Source organism: Mizuhopecten yessoensis, unplaced genomic scaffold, assembly GCF_002113885.1.
Source record: "Mizuhopecten yessoensis strain PY_sf001 unplaced genomic scaffold, ASM211388v2 scaffold3575, whole genome shotgun sequence".
Lineage (NCBI taxonomy): Eukaryota > Metazoa > Mollusca > Bivalvia > Pectinida > Pectinidae > Mizuhopecten > Mizuhopecten yessoensis.
The window spans coordinates 1,150,618-1,170,649 of NW_018405113.1; the positions used below are offsets into that span (position 1 = coordinate 1,150,618).

A 20,032-nucleotide genomic window follows, 5' to 3' on the forward strand; every position below is an offset into this window, starting at 1 on the left:
TTAACTATTGAATAAGTACCAGAGGTGATCAGAGCCATATTCTATACAGTAAAATCTCAGGCACAAGCCTCACCTGTAAAAAAAAATATAACATCACAGGTGTTTTTGGCAAAATGGTCTACCCGCCAGTTAATTTTAGTCTTCTGAATGACAATTAACGTATCTAATAATGGAGAATTACTGCCATTCCAACAAACTTGTATTTCCTTGTACACACTGCTTCATTGAACCAATTATTGTATAGTGTTGCCTGGAAGTTTTTCATTTTATTATTCCAGGTTAATTAGATGTTCAAGTGTCGTGTAATAAAAAAATATTATCTGTTACATTATATACATTATGCACTGACAAGCTAAGTCATTCAGTTAACCAGGCAACATTACTTATACATCCAATATGAATAAATGATTTCTACCTGTAAAATGTTCATGGTGATGGTGTAATTGCACAATAAATAAAACAAATAATTAAAAACATCAAAGAATGAAATAAAAGTCATTAGGGACATTTTTCTTCTAGTTTTTAAATAAAGTATGAATTAATATCGAGCTTTTCAGACCTTTGATGACATGAGGATATGAAAATTAGGATTTTTCTACGGCAATGAAACCACAAGTGACAACCAAGGCTGGGATATATTGTTTCTTCATTTTTACAAAATGAAGTTTTTGATGACTTTCTGTATGGGTCTGCGACATACTGGGCAGGGTTTCCTCTGCCTTTTAAGCCGCCGAGCACACTTAAAACAACAGACTTGATGTCCTGTGCTGCCATGGATGATGCTCGCTGTTTTTGGACGACACAGACATGTCATACACATGTCGCTAGGCAATGGCTGTTGAATCACACTTGACCTTGCACCACCTGAATATTGTGGAAGCTTCTCTTGAGTACCACACACCAGTGTTTCCTTTGTTGACAATTTTTCTGTGACTTGAGATTCAATGTTCTGTGGAACTATTTTGTCTTCAACTAATTTTTCGTTCAATACTTCGTCTTTTTCTTTGGAACTGTTGCTCAAGGACCTATAGTTTAAGAAAGTCCTCCTCATTCCAATAAACTTAGCCTCTGGGCTGTCTTTCAAGGAGATTTCCTTCTCAGGACATGATGTTGTATCCTGTTTATCAGGTTTTGAATCTTCAAGATCGTCTATTTTTATAATAGTTGTTTGACTGCATGTGGGCATGGCCGAGTTACAGCTTGTATATATGCCAGAATCTAGCATCTCTCCATCAGATGAGGACACCTCTCCATGGACTGCCTTAACCCGCCTCTTACTGTACTTCGACTGTCGTGTCTCGCTGTCTCGGTCTGGCAGCCAATCAGGACGCAGCTTCCAACATCGGGAGCAATACCTTTGTGTTGGTGAGTTCTTGGTCTTACATTCTTGACAGGACCATTTGTCCTAGAACAGTAATATTGGATCAACTTTAAAGAAAATCTCACTAAGGCAAAAGCTAGATGTTGTTGTTATATTTCTAACTTTTTAAACACAATATTTTTAATGATCTTGCATACATTCATTTTTCATGGAATTACATTTTTGCTGCCTTAACTGTATGCATAACAGTCAAATCAAATCTAATTTAATCATTTTTTTCGTCAAATTTTTATTTCAAGTAATACCTCTCTATCTATACTACTTAGTTTATTTATATCAAACGTTAATTTATTTGAAATACTGATAATATTTTTAAGAAATGCAGCCCCTGAGATGAAACGTTTGTTTTGTTTGTTAAAAGATTTGCATCCTCTTTACAGGTAAAATCATATAAATCCACATCAACAATATGATCAGATCATTTAATGCATGGCCATTTTAAGTGCTATCCTACTGAAATATCGGAACCTGGACATGTTATCACCCCGCCCGGCCCCCATCACATAATTCTGACGATGGGCTAATCAGAGGTGCTTACATACATGTAGGGATACAACACCGAAACAGACGTTTAGGTAGGACAAAAGTGCTATGTGTCGCAATAGGGCCGACAGATTAATGTTGGTTTCTCCAATGTTCCCTTTTAACCCTTTCACCACTGTAGACCATAATGGACTCATCCAAATAAATGTATGGTAGAGTCTACTAAAGTTACCTAGGGGTGAAAGGGTTAAAGCACAAAAACACAGATTGTTTATGTTGTCGATGCTCTGATAGTAATGAAATGTACATTATATGAAGACCTACCTCATCTGACAGCTCGGTGTCTGTCTCCGGTCCACTGGAATGGTCAGCCCAAAACTGGACATCGCTATCATTGCACACTACCAGCACATCCTATACAAAAAATCTTCATTATTATATAATGAATGCACAGTCAGGCTAAATTATGATATTCTGTTTATGATAAGACATTGAGGAGGATACGGAACCAGTGTAAAACATTCGGTATCCAAAACGATGTTCTGGTAATTACCATTTCATTTTATCAGATACAATTCTAACATAGACCCTGGTGAACTACAGATTTTGTATGTAAAAATGGCGATTGGAAATACCCATCACCTGCATTCTTTTTCCCGGGGTCCACTATAGTAACAAATATTTTAGATCCTGAGGTAACCTTCGCCTCTCTCCAAAATGTTAGAATAGGTTTTTGATGTCAATATCCTAGTTGTGTCTATAATTAAGAACTGAATTTTATACATGATAACATGTACTATTCGACCAAACAAACAAAATGTTTGTTTCCCTTCTTACATGTCTCAACATAATTGTGTAGGAAGGTAGGCAATACATTTTATTTTTCATATTTTATACGGCTTATATAAAGAAGTAGGGTAGGTAGGTCATCGGAAATAACATTTTTATTTGACACCTTAACAACTAAAGTGCAGGGAAATCTAGTCGTAAAGGAAGATTTAAATTGATAACCAGTCACAAATCATTCTAATCGGACATAACTCATCTAAAAAAAAAAAAAACATTTCCAAAGCAATAATAGTAAAATTGACTTCATGAAAAGTAAAAACAACTCTTACCGCTTCAGAAAAAGGAGATGATATATCGGAGGAATCGCTGTCGCCTGGAATATCTGAATCCAGCTCGTACTCAACAGAAAAAGTATCCGAATCAACATCTACCGCAAGAGAGTTCACGGTCACCGACTCATCCTCATCCTCCACGAACCACATGTCATCAGTGGAGTCCTGCACCCGTGTCGTCTCCTGGCCCTGCTCAAACCAATGTCAAACATTAGCCACTAGCATATACAAATCAAAATAAGTATATAACAAGAGACTATGAGGGGCCTGTACCGCTCACCTGTACCTCTATGCCCAGCAATGGTATAGCTATATGAGCTGAGGATCTCAACCTTTTTAAAAGTTAGAATCCAAATATTTATAGTCCCTAGGGTTTTATCTCTTTATGCCCAGCATTTGTATACATGGTTATGGGATGTGGATCTTGATAATGTTCAAGTTAGAATTTCTTTTTGGCCCCACCCCTCAGACCTGAGGGTCAGCCCTTAAACTGGTACTTTTGAATCGACAACCACCTAATTAAGAATGCTCCAACTAAATATGGTAGATATAGGTCACTTAGTTCCAGAGAAGAAGTCACTTAAAGCAGTCTGGCAAAAATACCCTCCCCCCAGCCCCTCCATTTGTACAATTTTGAATCTTCACCACCTGAGAATGCTTTAAATCAAATATGGTTGATATCCATATCTTTTAGTTCCACAGAATAAGTCAATTAAAGCAATATGGCCGAACTCACTATGTTTATACAATATTAAGTCACCCCCTTGCCCAAGGACACTCTGGCCAAATCTGGTAAAAATCCCTTCAATCCTACTGAAGGAGAAGAATTTTAAACCTTTATCACTATGTTCCCCACTATTTGGCAGTTCTTCTACCACCAGGGGCTCACGCCCTTTGTTTATACAATGTTGAGTTTCCAAGGATATGGTCCAGACCAAATTGATGCAAAATTCCCCCAGCGGTTATCCACTAGTAATGTTTGCACCTGATACTTGTCTGCGATTCGGCTGATCACTGATGAAGAACATGACACTGTTTGACTGCTTTGTATGAGGAACTATACAAATCTGTGTAATTTTTTTCCCACAGGAATATTTCATTATCCTTAATAACAAGTTTTATCAAGCACAAACTGTTGTTATGTAAAACTTTCCTTACACACCACCTGGATTAAAGACCACTTGCCTATAATAACCAAAGAATATCCTGAATACTTAGTAGACTTTTCAATAAAATATTACAAGTGTTAATATAACTTCTTTCAGCACATTAAAACAAATTATGCATTTTCCTTGAGAATTCTATTGGAGTAACACTAATAGCAGTTCCAGGTGAAAAACTGTTCTCATTTTATTTTTAAAACAGCTTTTTTAAGCTAAATTAAGCAACTTGAAATATTTTTCGTTCCTTAGCAGATAGTGTTTTAAGAAATATACCTGTATACTGAGAACCTCACTCTCCTCGTCTGTTGTTTCCATCTTAACTTGGAAGTACCAGGGATACCTGGAGCCCTCTGTGTCCGGGTCATTGTAGGTGATGCTGACGGAAGCTGGACGGCGTTTGGTTTCAGAGGATCCACTTGATCCTCCAGTATCTAAAGAGACAGATTTTTTTCTTCAGTAAAATAACAGATATCAAATGTTCTTGATTTTATTACATATCAACCTCACAGCACACCATAACTGGTCAAAGTAAATTTCTTGGCTTTGCATATATCATATTTCTTCCTTTATAAACTACCAGTACAACCAGTTTTTTCACTTCAGAAAATCCTAGAGCACCTAGGTACAGTATTAGAAAAAAGGTAAAACAGTATTACATTTCTCTGTATGCATACAGTTTCTTTCCAGGTCTGATCGAATAAATTAAACCTTTTTTGGGTGAACTAATACTGAGAAAGGGCTTACCACTGATAATGCACATATAACATATAGTTTTATAGGATTACCTAGTAATTTAAAAATTCCGACAAACTTTGTCAATTTTCCGATTCTACCCGACATTCAAATTTAATTACAAATAATGTTGGATCCATGCTAATACACTGCTTAGAATGCTTGCTTTATTATGTATATAGGACATTTACCTGTTTTTCTGATTAGGAAATTTGTTATATTAATGAAAATTTAATGTTACCAGTAGATTAAAGGTTCCATTGGTCGTTTCTTATGTATTTACCTTTACGTTTCCTTTTGGTGCTCGTTTTAGAAGGCAGCTTCCCTGCCACGGCAGCTGAGGCATCCTGTGAGTGTGAGGTCGCCCCGTCCACTACACCTACACCCTTGGGTGACTTTCGACCCTTTGCAGTTGTATGCGGCCCTGTACTGCTGGTGACAATGGGCGATGCCCGACAGACCTCTATCGTCAGGGAACCACTCCCAGAACTATGAGCCACCTGAAAATAAAGTAAAATACACTTCCTGATTCACTGCTGAAATTGTACACACTTTGACTATTGAATTTCTATCAGTGTTTCTGAGATGAACATCTAGCACTATTATCTAGGAGGTGAAAAATACCTGTGTAATGTCGAAATTAGTAGGTGCACATCAACAAAGATCTACCCTACTCTGTAATAAGATTTTTGCACAAAAAACAGATATAACCCCCACTGCCCTAAACATTGTTTTATGTGGTATAGAACTGTTTTAAATTCACAGAATGACTTATTGCCAAAATGAAACTGTCATTAAAACACTTATCCGTTTCTTGCTGGTGTATACATATAATACATAAATTATCTTACCTGGTGGCTAGGGAAGATGGGATGTGGCACAGCTGGCTGGTGTGGCCCAGTTGGGTTGCCATGGCTACCATTCAAAGGCCTCGTCACATAGTGACATTTGCGCTTGATGCACGTGTCAGGGACTTGGTAACAGTTCTTCCCTATGAGATCCCTGCAAAACACAATATAGCATTATTGGCGTTGGTTGTCAAACAGGAAAGATTTGTGTAATTAAAATCCCTGTGAAAACAAAAAGAAGTTACCAAAGTGTTTTTTTTGTTGGGGAGAGGAGGGGCTTTGTCATTAGGGATATTTTGGGCAGTTACAGGTCATTTCCCATGATTAAGTTCAGCTGTTTTCTTTTTCCATATTGCTCCATATTATGCATTAAAACCACAATGCACTGACTTTTATCTCAACCACAATGCACTGACTTTTATCTCCTAGTGGTACTTACAAGACATCAGAGATGGTGAACTTGTCGACCCCAAATACTTGTCCCAGTACTGTGCCCTGGCAGTACACCAGCCGTGGGTCATGGGGGTCGTACAGGCTGTGGCTCCCGATATACTGCTTCAGGAACTGGCAGATCTGTACAAGACAGAAGCATATTATATCAAACATACAGGAATACATCAGTAAATTTAACACAGAGATAATGTAGCTACTCCATGGTGCATCATTTTAGGCAAACTTAACTTCTCAGTATAATAACTGACAGTATTGCTTTAAAAGACAGCATACTTATCGACAGCACACCAAATAATCTTTCAAGACAGATTCAAATTGAAACATATACATTGCGTGTTTAAGAACTGCTCTTTGAAAGATTGTTATTATTTTAACATAGATCATTTAATGAATAAATAAAATTTTGACTAAATTTGACAAATAACTAATGTAAGTGAAACAGCTGCTATCTGATGACCATTGATTGTTTAGAAAATTAATACCATTTATATAAACAAATAGCAGAAGTATTTCAAGGTTCTAATTATATACCCCTTTATTACAACCTATAGTTCATAGATCGTCTCAAAGCAGTTCACAAATTTTTATCTGTGGTTATAGGGATTTTGCAACCAGCTAATATCTTTCTCGATGCCCTGGCGAACATACAGCCGGTGCTGTCATTTCGGCGCTCACAGCTAGCTTTCTACAATTCTAGCGCTGCCCAAACACGCACTCATTTGTAGCTGAGTAGACTGGAACAAGCGGAGTAAAGTATCTTGTTCAAAGATACAACACAGTGGCTTGCCATGACTCAAACCCACAAACCCCTTCTGTCACGAGCCCGGCGTCCTACTATGTACTATAGACTACCGTGCTTCCCAATTCCAATTGTGGACAATTAAATAATTCATTTATAGGGCCCAGATATTTGAGTCCTGGTGTTGTGATTTTTCTGTGGGAGTCATTTTAAAAATAACACATATCGCGGGGATGGGGGTTGGGGGGGGNGGGGGGAATGACAAAAGTCACTGTTTGATCAAAGATTACTCACCTCCTTCCTTGTAAAAATGTCTCCAGTCGCTCCAACAGATCGCAAAAATGTTAGGAGTTCTTGCTTCGGTCGAAACTGATTAAAACAGAACATTGATTTTACATAAACCTCACAAAGTACGCACATGTATTAAAGATTACTTTGATTATGTAAATATTAATGTTTGATGATGAAATTCAGACAACTTTGTCATGAGAATATTGGGTTTCAAAAAGGACTAGCAGCAGATTAATATACACCTGAAAATGCAACTGTCCTTGCCACTTAACAAACAAATACCCCGCATATATGTTATATACAGCAAAAAGGTCTGAATCAAGCATTATTATTAAATTAACTGACATATATACAAATTCATTTAATACTCAGACTTTGCTTTTTTTCTGTGTAAAGTATGTATTTGATACATGTTCAACCAGAGATATATCTTTATTTCAATTCTGATAATAACATTCAGGCACTTGATAATTCAATGAGTACTTTAGGCTTACCAGTGGAACCCCCACAGTGTACTCCTCGGCCACCACATACTGTGAAGTGGCGGTGGAAGTTGTAGTAGTGGTTCCGGTGGGACTTTGCCCACTTCCTGTGGCGCTGGTGGTGGTGGTAGTGCTCTCAACCTGATAAATTATGATAAATAATGTAAAAAACAAATTTTTCCTATATTGAGAATTTATATTTGATAATAGTTATTGTAACATTTGTGTTAAAGTGCCCTATTTAATCTCAGATTTTTTTTTACGATTTATTAAATGATGAAAATTTGAAGGATGATATAGGCATATATAAAAAGTAACCTTAATCGTCTGGAGTGTGGAGACAATAAAATAGTTATATTAATACAGAATGTGAAAAAATCAGTAACTATATTCCTACATTTAAGAAAGTTATTGCATATTAATATAATGTATCTCTACAGCAAAACTTTGATTCAAGTGTTTCATTATTTGAAATATCAATGTATCTGGTATGTATCAGTAATATCAGAAGCATACCAAATATCAAGCTATAAATTAATTAATTTACCAAATATCAAGCCATAAATAAAAAAAATAAAAATGTGACTCAATTTATGGATTTAGAAATTGTAACGTTATAAAAGCAGTGATTTTTAAATGCATACATACAGATCTAGAACTGTATATATCTTTTCAAGGTGGAAAATAACAAGACTGAAAATTTTCACATTTAAAAAATAATCAAATTTAGCAAAATAATATCAAAATGTACTGATAATACACTTCTCACTTAAAACAATATTTTCGGGTGAAAATATGCAGTGAACTTTTGGAAAACTTTCTTAAATTATGAAGGGGGAAATGCTGTCAATGTTATATCTAGCTGTAAATAAACGCCTAAAGGTTAACCGATGTGATATGACATTTAATTTATTAACATGAAACGAGTTCACAAGCATGTTTCTAGAGGACCAGTACAGGGCAGGACTTGCTCATTATACACGATCCTGTTCAAACCGATACATGTACAGAGTGTATATGCATTATCAGAAGGTCATTTAAACGACCAGCTATAGTCCCGTCCACTCAGGTTTAAATACAATGTACACATATATACAACTTACAATCAGACTGTTTTAAAGAGATCACCAAAGAATAGATTATACCTGGTCCTATGAGTGATATCCTTATGGCCAGTCCTTTATATCTAATCACTTATTTGATCATTGATAAGGAAAATCAATTTAATGCACTGTGAGAAATTACAGCTATTTTATTTCAGCCAGACCAATTGTTCCCTTTATGAATTTTACAATAAAAACTGGACGATTTTTTTCTGGGAGAGACATTATTGAAAAATCAAGAAGCCTCTATGTAAAGTGGAGACCTGCCACCTATATATATATATACATGCAGTACATATGTACTTACATGTACTTACAATTAATTTCAATTATACTGTCATTTTACTCATTTAATATACTTTATATCAGTCTGTTAGATGCAGTTTCAATAACCTTACTTAGCCTATCTTTAGAGAGAGAACAAGAACAAGATAACTAAAAATTTATTTGAAATGTAAAAACATCCATCGAGGTGTAGAGCTAACACCGTACTTCTAGTATATAGGTTCTTTAGGTTCCGTTATCCTTTGCTTGGATACCAAGTAAGCGGGGCGATTGAGGAATAGGGACAAACTAAAAGTAATATTAAATCGCAACAAGCTTGGGATAGGTACATGTAGGTATATTTATTAGTATGCATCTACCGGTTCCGTCCGAATAGTGGTCCTGAAGAATCCCACTGTTCGGATGAAACCGGTAGCCGCATACTAATGAATATACTGTACCTACATATTCCGAGCTTGTTGCGATTGAATATAACTACTTTTGAAATGTGAAAAGGCATATAATTATTCTATTAGATATTTATCATTAAATAGTGTTCTTGTTAAATGATCAATTGGCCATGGTTCAAGTGCCAATAAATCTAAAGTATTAAAATTGTAACCTCTTCATAGAAATTAATCACTAAATGCGATGACATTTTGATTGATTCATTACCTCATTAAAGTAACATTAATATCACAGTTATATATATTAATGATGAGCTGGTTATAGGTTAAACCAAATGTTGTTGAGGTAATTATTAAGCATTAATAATTATTGAAACACAAGTTCAGTATATAAAGGTATTACTTTTTCTAATTTAGATTTTATTTTACAATTCAGACATCATGCATTAATTCATGTTTTAACAGGTTTGCAATTAAGTATTGATTTGATCTGGAGTAACTGTTTAACAAATGTTCGAAGTTTAAAAATATATATATGATAATTTCAAGGTACATGTAAGTTACATTATCACAAGTCCAACTGATTTTATCCATTACATAGAAATACTTACATATGTACATATTTGAATAAATTCAACTTTTAATTAAACTTAACATGTGTATGTAGTGATAAGTATGATACAGTTAACACATGTAATTCAAATCTGGTGTATAATTTCACTAAATCATCGCCAAGAGCTAGCAAATCTTAGGACGAGGCATGTTAATATTTTGAATATTTACTATATTGATCAGACTTTAGTGGCTACACGTACATGTAGAAGAATTTACCAGAATACATTAAAAGTGAAATTGTACACCCCTAAAACATATATTACTTGCTTTCTCGATCCACTTATATGAATACATCATGGAATTTGTCCTGCCTGTGAATATGGCCTGAAATTCTGCCTCATTCCCAACGATATTTAAGACATTTAAGTAATCCAAAAACTTCTTCTAGCAGACCTTAATTTTTCTTGCAATTAAATTTTCTCCATATGAACTATAACTGTAACTTTAGGAAACCCTTCAATAGTTTAAAATTAAAAAAAAAGAAATATTGTTTTAATGAGGTTTTATATGCTTCGATACAGGATTAATTTCTCCTAAGTTTAGTTGGCAATTTTCAAAACACACAGGGAAATATCTAACATTTGTAACTGCGTGAACAAACATGTAGGTATATGTATGTACAGTAACACTGGGAAACAATATAAAATGAAAAGAACATTTATATCTTATGAAAACATATCACTTAATCCCAATATATATAGTGGCTAAAATAATATCCAAATGAACATATATGCACACCGTGCAGAATTTACTTATATTCAAAAAAAAAATGGATGATAACAAAAATATACCTACCTGGCATTTTTTATGATAAATGCTTCGACATACATAAGTTTCCATCTTTTTACATAAGAATAGCCTACCATATCACTGTCTTTAGGTTTCCATGTAACATCTGAGTGCAATTTTCTACAAAAGCGCATGCGCGTTCTTGGTTTTCCCCCCATTTTCCAATAATTCCCGTCCCCCTGCGCAGGCGCTCGGACAACACACCTAGTTTTGTGCTACACTGGAGGTGTCAAGAGACCCTGTTGAGAGTTGCATCATGGCTATATATAGCTAGACTTTGTGGACTCCATACTTACTCACTGGCCCATGAAGATATAGCTACAAGTTAGTGTTACTCTTGCTATAAATATCTTACCTGCGTAGAATAAAGATCACTAGAAGGTTTATCTCCAGAACCTGCGGACATAATAGGCCGGAAATAGTACCCTGAAAAATATAAAATAAATTAAAAACACTTGTGTTAATTAGTATATATTAAAATAATTGTTGTTTTCTTTATGCTATTAGTATTATCTAATCAATCAATCAATCATCTTCTCAAACTTTTCAATGCACCGATCTAACAATAAGTAGACAAAAAAGACCTATACAGTGTATATATATAAAATCTTCTATTTCAATTATATTTTTAAAAAATTTAATGAATGAAGTAGCTCTTAGATTATTGTTTTAAATGTTGAAAAAATACGATGTTATTTTTTGAAATGAAAAGATATGTAACATTAATTTATAAAAATCAATATAAATGCAAACTTATCGATCTTCAGCAGCCAGTTCATAATTCAACGACAATTACTTAAATATGAAATATTTCGTCCCTAGAGAAGATTGTTTAGCATGTTCCATAGCAACAGTGAATTGGATTGATTTTGTCAGAGTGAAGCCATGTATCAATCAAGACTATCTGAAAAATGATCTCCATCCACACACACCTGTATGAACAGGTAGCCACATGATTTAGCCCCTAAGACCGACCTATAGACAGAACAAGAACATTTTACCTTATCAAGCCTAAATATTAACATTAACAACCAAGAACAGAGAAATTCTGAATTACTGATATTTGATTGCATTATAATGGAAACTTATTATAGGTAGGAAAAAGGATTTACATAAATCTGTAATAGCAAATGTCAACTAAATGATAAATCCAAACCGGAGAACTTGCTAAAAATGTAATCTACCTTTGATATTTCCACACAGTTGCATATTGATTTTATTGTGTAAGACTTAATCTGAACGCCAGTGGGCAAAGCTTAATCAGTTTCTGGAAATATCTTTATGATATGGTCCGTCGTCGACAACACTATTGGAATTGACAAGATAGGTTCTTCCAATATACGTTATTATTTATCAACTAATCATTGTCAGTGTTAATTGCTTCATTGTATATTATGTTGTAAGTTGACAATGCAAAAAAGAAAAGTTAGGTCATTATAACCAATATATATATATAGAAAATGTCTAATTTCTGAAACCATCTTTTTATCATATTTATAATCTATTGCACTGACAACGTACATGATGTCTCCATTTTTATACTTATCACTTTATTTGTATAGTTCAGGTACATGAACATGGTAAATCCAACATATATACCAACATATTTTTCAACAAACAACACGTAAATGATATTAAAAAAAACATCAATCTTATTAAAAACGATCCAGATCCAAGGCAACAATTTGGCATTGTAATGATAAGTGTGGTACTAAATTAACACTTACATGGTTGAACTTCTTTTGTTTATGTGATAAATTACAAGGTCATTTAATATCACCTCTATATCAGTCTTATATTTTTTTTATGGTGACAATATTTTTTATTTTTTTGGTGGATGTAAACACATATGTCCCCGATTTAAATATTGACAGCGGGCCATAAAGCTGACTATGCATGGCGATAAACCACCTGTTGATGCTGAGGCTGGGAGATCAAAAGACTAATCAGGTGTATGGTGGGGTGTAGTTTATAGATGCTCTGATTGATTTTCTACCTGGGAGAGTTTTACAGGTAATACAGGTAAGAACATGTCCCTACTGGCTATAAATACATGAAATATGCAGTTATGTCTGTTTCTTATAATAAAAACCCACTAAATATTTATTGTTTCCAAATTACGAATTTGTTTTACTTCATTACAAAGTTTAGCAGAATTAAAAGAAATGATTAGTGCATATGGATTTAATTTCCTTCATTTCTTCTATTAAAGCAGTTTGAATTGTGCTCAATATTTAAATCACAAACATTTAAACAAAATGCCAACAAAATTAAAAAAGAATAATTTAGGGCCAAGTAATTACAGAACCAACTATTAAAATCTTGTACAAATGACAGAAATGCTGTTATTTCAATTTACATACTGTATGGATGCAGAGGAACGGTAATGACTTTATGTACAAATGATATCTGAGTCGAGGTAAAACAACTTTTTTGACATTTACATTTAATTTGTAAAGCAAATATCAACTTAAATGTAGCATGGGACTGTGTATGTCGTGTTTGTGGAACTGTAATATTAATACTGATAATCAACCAAAGAAAATAGTTTCCTTGACACATAACAATTTTCTTATCTCAAAAAAAAAAAAGAATAAAGAAATGCAGACTCTACCTTAAGCTTTCCAACATATCTTAATAGAAAATTTTACTGATCATCAAACTTTCATTTAAATGTATGACTGAAAGAACAATAATCCTAATTTAATGTTTTAGTCTTACAGATTCCATTTTAAGAAGTTGATTTAACTATTTTCTGATCAGTCTGACAAACCTCGTCTCATATTTCATATTAGTGATAAGAATATGCATGAAAATTCATACATATAGTTATTTACGAAGTTTGGTTTAAACTATGTAAAATATTAAAACCTTACTTTGTATGTGTTAATTTCTATGATTATAAGAAATAAATGAAATATTTAAAAATAAAAATGAATTTCTTGCGAGTTATTATAAGTCCCTGTTACAATGTAGCTGGAACTTTCTACTTTCCAAATATATTCAAAATAACATGAAATCATTAGAGACATACATACTAAAAATTGTAATACATCTGAAAAGTTAATCAAATGAAATTGACAGTACACAGTATGTTCGAAAAGAAATATAGAAAATGCAATGGATTGTAACAAAAGAATCTGAGTTCCATATATATAAGTACGAGAAAGATGCACATTTGTTACTGCTACTTTAACTATAATTTCATGTCAGTGTACATGTTTGATAAGTTCAACTACAATATTTTTGTATACACATGTATGTATATATATATACTTAGTAACTAAACAAAGTAAATAGGAAAAAACACCTTACCTCTGTGAAGCATGTTTAGCAGATTTTAGTAGTCAAACACAATGACTGGTCAGTGAGATAGTATATAGTCCTTTGTAGACGAGGGCGTACCATCTGTCAGTGAATTTCACACATTTAATCTAATATACTCTCCCCATGTCATATAACTACATGTACAAGTCCTGTCATATATTTAAAATACAACAGCCAGTGTCCACTATATACTATATTGTTGACAACTGTCTGAACTTGCTAGTCCAGGTTTAGTTCCTTATGTCACTGTTTGTAATCACAACGCCTGTTGGAGCTCATCCAATTTAAATGCCAGCCACAACATTATCTACATGTAGGTTGTTGCCTGTGTGTGCTGACTATATAGCAAGGTGTTTTTCATCAGGCAGCCCCTGAACCTGACTGGGACTTGTCTGTACAAGTCTGTCAGCCAACCTGGTGATGTAATTAACCTGGTCACATTTCAAAAGCATGGTTAGTCTTAACATCAGTCACAGTATATTAAATATCTAGGGTTGGTTTAAAAAAAACAGTTTTTTTAGTTTCATTTTACGTAATTGCTTTTACTGTCATGTTTATTGTCACGAAACATAGATTTAAGCATTACGACTAAGATCAATACGACCAACATGTACTAGTTCAAGCATGGCCATGGATATAACTATAAACATGCTGTATCATTCCTAAACTACGCTTACAAAACTTTCTGAAACATTTTGTTCAATTTACTTACTGACTGGTAGTGTATGAAAGTCTATATTTGGACCTTATACATATATACAAATGGATTGCCGTTCTACTTGTGTTCTGATGTGTAGCGGCTTGTACACTTACAGCTGTTTTATTATCATCTGATCATGCCACATGGGAAAACAAAGACAGGCGGAAAGCATGATCCCGAACGTGTTCAGACTTGTTCTCCATGATGTAAACAGAAAAGGATGGGATACCACGAACTTCCGGTTTCAAAACGAGACTGCGGGATTTCCCCACGTCGGATCTGTTTAAAGACCGAGAAACCCACAAATATTTGAAGCCCATCGAATCACCAGGTCCGTCTTTGCTTCACAAACTCACAATCTGACCACAGGGGTTCGTCACAAATGAGTATAGATCATGTGTATGGACACTCATGTAATTGGTCAAACCGGTCAACTGTAACGTCGGTCCTTCGTACAACCACGGACTTAGATGATAAGATTTGCTATCGGAGTCCGTGTCTAAGTCCGTGGTACAACATTGAACGAAGTGAGTAAAACAATTTCATATGATACCTAGCTTAAATGTTTTTATTTTATCTTAGATAAATTAAAATATCATATAATTGTTACTAAAAGCTTACCTCTTCAACTGTACCGTTAGTAATCCATATATATATATACACATGTACATGTACGTTACAGGTGAGAGGTTATATTATAGCCTTAATGTATTGCACAGGTTCTACGTGTAACGACAACTGTTTACAATCACGAGTTCAAGGCACGTTCCATCACGTTTCGTTTGGCTTAACTTTCGTACATGAATGTAGTCCGCTCCTATAGCTCCGAAGCTAAAATGTAAATCTTTTTAAATAAGCTCTCAGGGTATTTATGTAATTAGACACCGGGAACATCCGGTTTTGTAAAACGCGGGAAAGTATGTCAAAATGTATGAAGTTTCGGTTGCCAGTAGGCCTAATGATAATTAGTCGTTACAAGGGAATCAGCGAATAAAGCACACTGAAAATATGTATTTTGAGACCATATTGAGGTCATACATGTTCAATAATTTTAGAGAAAATAGAAGTACAACCGGCGGAAAGATTTCATGCGTAATTTCATCCTCCGAGGGTTGTCTTTCTTCGTCTAGCCAGGGACGTATAGTGAAGTATAATTGATAAATCTGTGGTATCATAGTAATTGATGTCTCGTTTTTGGGGTATATTTTTCTATTTTTAAACGCGATGTAACGCATGGTTCAGAGTATTGTGGTGGGCGTCGATAAACAAAAATGCGGGATAAAAAAACCACATGTACGTGAACCACCTCACTCCAAAAATATTTGACTGATCTTTTTTAAATTAACAGCAATAGAAAGCTGAATAATTTTTATAACGACCCAACCCATTTTAATTGCAAATAATATAATTTAACTTGTGTTATTTTTGTGTCAAAAAGAGTAAATATCAGCATTATTTTTCACTGGAACGTAAATCATTATTGCGAAAGTAGTTGGTGACTGCTCACTGTTTTGATTAAATTTTATAAACTATCGTTTATATTTTTTAAAACAATTAATATCAATAAACAGCTGAGTAATTTCTATGTTAAGTAGGCCTGATTTGATTTGCATTACTTGGAACTATAGCGATGTCACAGATGAAATNTAAAAAACACTTCATTTTGAAATGTACAGCGATAGAAAGTTGAATAATTTTTTGATATGTAGTACTAATTTTTATGGCAAAAAATAACAAATAACTTGTGCTGTTTTTGTGTCAAAAAGTGTCAATATTAGCATTATTTTCACTGGAACGTGCTTTACGAAATGTGATTTGTTGTAATAGCCACCAACACAGCCGAAAAGCTAGACATAGTGGCAACGAAAGCCCTGTCCCTGGAATAAAAAGAAGACCTACTAATAATACACAGTCCCAATCAGGGCTAACCATTATCAAAACACTCCCATCACGGCGAGATTGGTGACATGATTTTAACGCTAGTGCGCAAGCGCGGGCTGATCGAGAGGGGCTCTAACACAAAAGCGACGTGCTATAGAATCTTGACTGGGGCAGAGTTGCCAATCCCCTCTATATACTGTCCCTGGTCTAGCACACTTCTTCACACGATGACTGTTCCTTTGAACAGATAAAACTGACACGAGATATATATTGATGTTTGATTAAGGTTCCACACTAGCATATATATGGTACTAAGGGAGTACGTGCCCATTCTGTACGTACCCTACCCAAGTGAGGTTTGTTACACACATATACAGTATATATATATATAATACTTATCTAAACATCATTTTGTCAGTAAAAAAAAATGAATAAACAATGAGCTGGGTTTCGGAATTGAGTCACAAAGGGATGTATCACAAGCCACGGCTTTGTGGTAAAAAAAAAATAGTATTGTGGATCTTGGCAAAGTTTTTGCTGCAGTTGATGTTGATGCTGAGCGAATGCTATGAGCTTTAAAAGTGTTTGTGCATGTATCAATACTTGATGATTGTAACCTTGTCTTAATCCATTTGCCGATGGTGTCATTTGTAACACTATAAGTAACGGTGTTATGTAACCTATAAAGAGCTTAACCTCATCAATCCTGTCTTTGTTTTCTCTATAAACGCTGCAAGGTTAGTCACTATACAGAGGTTGTTGTCAATATTGTATCTCTCTAACACAATTTCAGGTAAATGTACTCCTGGCCTTGTTTGCAACAAAAGATCTTCAATACATTTTTTGACAAAAAAAAATCTGTAAAATTGAATTAATGTTGTCAATATGGAGAAGATGCAAAGTTTGAACACGTTGACCGATGAGCAGCCCTAATAGTCCAGGTCTCTAGATCTGTCCATCGGGTCATCTAGTGCTTTTAGGTAAGCTAGCACAATCTGCACATCTCAATGTAGAGTTATATCGTGGTAATGTTGGTCTAATGTTAAAAACTCCCTTCATAAACCTTGAAATAGGTGCATTTGATTGAGTAAAGGAGTTCTACTGGATGTTCAGTATAACCGATATAGCAGACATGGCAGAATCTAACGCTCTATATCATATTCCTGCATTGTGAAGTCATGTCAGGAATGCCAACACGTTTTTCACATTTGGAGAAAGCGGATCAGCACATTGTCCGTCACAAAATGACAACTTTTTTTTGTGATATGTCCTGTATTGTCGTTTTGTTGAATCACACCAAGATTGTAAGATGATGTTGGCCGTGTTTGCCGAAATTCCCTAGATTTGTATGGCTTCCCCGATATTCTGAAAGCGGTCAGGTGAAGTTTTCTTAATAGCGGATGTGTCATCTGGCGGGTTTGGGGCATTACCCTTTTTGTGTCCCTTTTGTACAGGCAGTAGGCGAGGTCCTGCTACTATAACAAGTCTCAGAAGACATGGAAACCATTACTGTGTTGTGCAAAGTTGGGCGATCAGTAGTAGTTCTGCTTGGTCTTCCTCCACCTTTTTTAGCACTGGTCCCAACAAACTGAAATGAGGGAAGACATGTGAGTATTCAGGGGTTGACACTAACACTAGTGCACTATTCCTGGACGAAAAGATTTAAGCAAGGACTAGTAAATCACCTAAACTAATTGGTCCTTTGGACTATAAAATATGATTATAAAATAAGAATGTTCCTTTTTAAAATTTAGAAAACTGTTTAATATAACATATTTTCCATGATGATTGTCAAAATTTTCCTAAAACTTCACGATATTTTTATGGCAGCAGTTATTTTAAGTTGTTTCTCTCTGATTTTTTTTACCTGTCCCAATCATCGTTCTTGTTTGTTAAAAGGGTTCTAGGATGTTGTAACCTCTGGTAGAGACGCCCAACAACCTTTCTCACCCTTCTAATTTGTAATACTCTTTCTGATTGGATATCTTGCCGGGGTCTATATTTCTATAAAGGGGTCTATAAAAGCACGTGCGAGGGGAGATAACTCAAACTAGAATATCTTTTCATAGCAACAAAGATGGCGTCCGACACATTCACAGGATAAAATAGCCTACTTAATTGACAGCAAATTTAACGAAACAGGCAATGAGGGGGGCAGCTTAAGGGTGCTAATTACAAAGATGGTTGTGTATTGTCCGAAATGTTGCCGAAAAGATGTCCGGTAGGGGCTATTTTGGTAGCAGTCAAGTAAGGTGACCCAAATTGGATCACCAAACCATCATTACCAGGACCCCAATCGGATCAAGGCTTGAATTTTGCAGTATCTTACACTTCAAATTAATATTTTTTTGTCAGCATATTAACATTTTATGACGACCTTTAGAATTCATATGACAAAAAGTATTTCTATAGTGTGAATTTATTCCTATAGTCCAAAACAGAATGCATAGTCGTCGCACGCACCTTTTTTTTGAAACGTAATAAAAACATTGACCTTTGAGTTTGAATTATGTTTTCTGGTGCTATTCGAACTTAAACACTAATGGCATTTGTAGACACAAAAAAAATGGTACATTGCTATCTATTCTAAGGCTATGTCATTTTAGTCCGAAGGTCCATGGTGAGCTAAAAATGCCAAGCAGATTTTGACTAAATTTGGTCTGGAGCATCCTCAGGCCAAGGGGACGCAATTTTGTATAAACGGTGGGAAGCATCCTTGGGGGAAGAGGAACACATTTTGTATAAATGGTGGGTCTGGCCCCCCTTGGGGCCAAGGGGCGGGGCCCAATAGGAGAAATAAAGCAAATTATTTAAAATCCTTCTTCTACTGTAGGAATGAAAGGATTTGTTCCATATTGGTCAGAAACATCCTTGGGGGAAGGGGAACACATTTGTATAAATGTTTGGTCTGGCCCCCTTGGGGCTGAGGGGCGGGGCCCAATAGGGAAACATAGCAAATTATTATATACCTGTACTTCATTCCAATTATTTTAAACATATTCAGGTGAGCGATACAGGCCCTCTTTTCAAAAAGTGATCCGATTTAGGTATTGTCACCTTATTGTCAATCTCACAAAGTGACATAACTTTGCACAAAAAAAGTATTAGACTATCTAAAAGACTGTCAGGGTGACAAATTCGTTATTTCTGGGTTAGGAGGGGTCTATGAGCCCGTAGACCCCTCCTAACCCAGAGATAACTAATAAGGTCTAAGTTAATTTCAGTTATAATTAGTTGGTCTTAACTTTCTTTG

The 20,032-nt window shown here is 34.9% G+C and overlaps 2 protein-coding genes across 7 annotated transcripts in view; one reads left to right on the forward strand and one right to left on the reverse strand.

Moving 5' to 3' along the window:
- On the reverse strand, positions 1-15,766 carry LOC110447724 (E3 ubiquitin-protein ligase Mdm2-like). 5 transcript variants are annotated; one of them, XM_021493607.1, is made up of 11 exons: positions 15,520-15,766; positions 11,227-11,297; positions 7,706-7,834; positions 7,215-7,289; positions 6,168-6,301; positions 5,732-5,882; positions 5,164-5,380; positions 4,422-4,579; positions 2,983-3,174; positions 2,189-2,278; positions 1-1,405 (listed from the first exon to the last, which is right to left on the reverse strand). In XM_021493607.1, the coding sequence occupies exons 2-11, from the start codon at positions 11,275-11,277 to the stop codon at positions 653-655; spliced, it is 1,950 nt and encodes a 649-aa protein (XP_021349282.1). In that variant the 5' UTR covers positions 11,278-11,297; positions 15,520-15,766; the 3' UTR covers positions 1-652. The 5 variants fall into 5 exon arrangements, with proteins under 5 accessions (XP_021349282.1, XP_021349280.1, XP_021349281.1 ...); XM_021493605.1 differs by lacking the exon at positions 15,520-15,766 and adding an exon at positions 15,012-15,106; XM_021493606.1 differs by lacking the exon at positions 15,520-15,766 and adding an exon at positions 14,911-15,098.
- LOC110447725 (1-aminocyclopropane-1-carboxylate oxidase-like) overlaps positions 15,165-20,032 on the forward strand; it is a 15,602-nt gene continuing 10,734 nt past the window's right edge. The window contains exon 1 of one of the 2 annotated variants that reach the window (XM_021493608.1): positions 15,165-15,425. The gene's annotated coding sequence lies outside the window, so the exon portion shown is untranslated. The remainder of the gene's footprint in view (positions 15,426-20,032) is intronic. The other variant, XM_021493610.1, reaches the window with a different exon arrangement.

Coding starts and splice junctions, on each gene's coding strand:
- LOC110447724 (XM_021493603.1), bottom strand. Junction 7,290..7,705: donor ACACTGTGGGGGTTCCACTG/GTAAGCCTAAAG, acceptor TGTTTTAATCAG/TTTCGACCGAAGCAAGAACT. Junction 3,175..4,421: donor GTGAGGTTCTCAGTATACAG/GTATATTTCTTA, acceptor TGGTTTGAGCAG/GGCCAGGAGACGACACGGGT.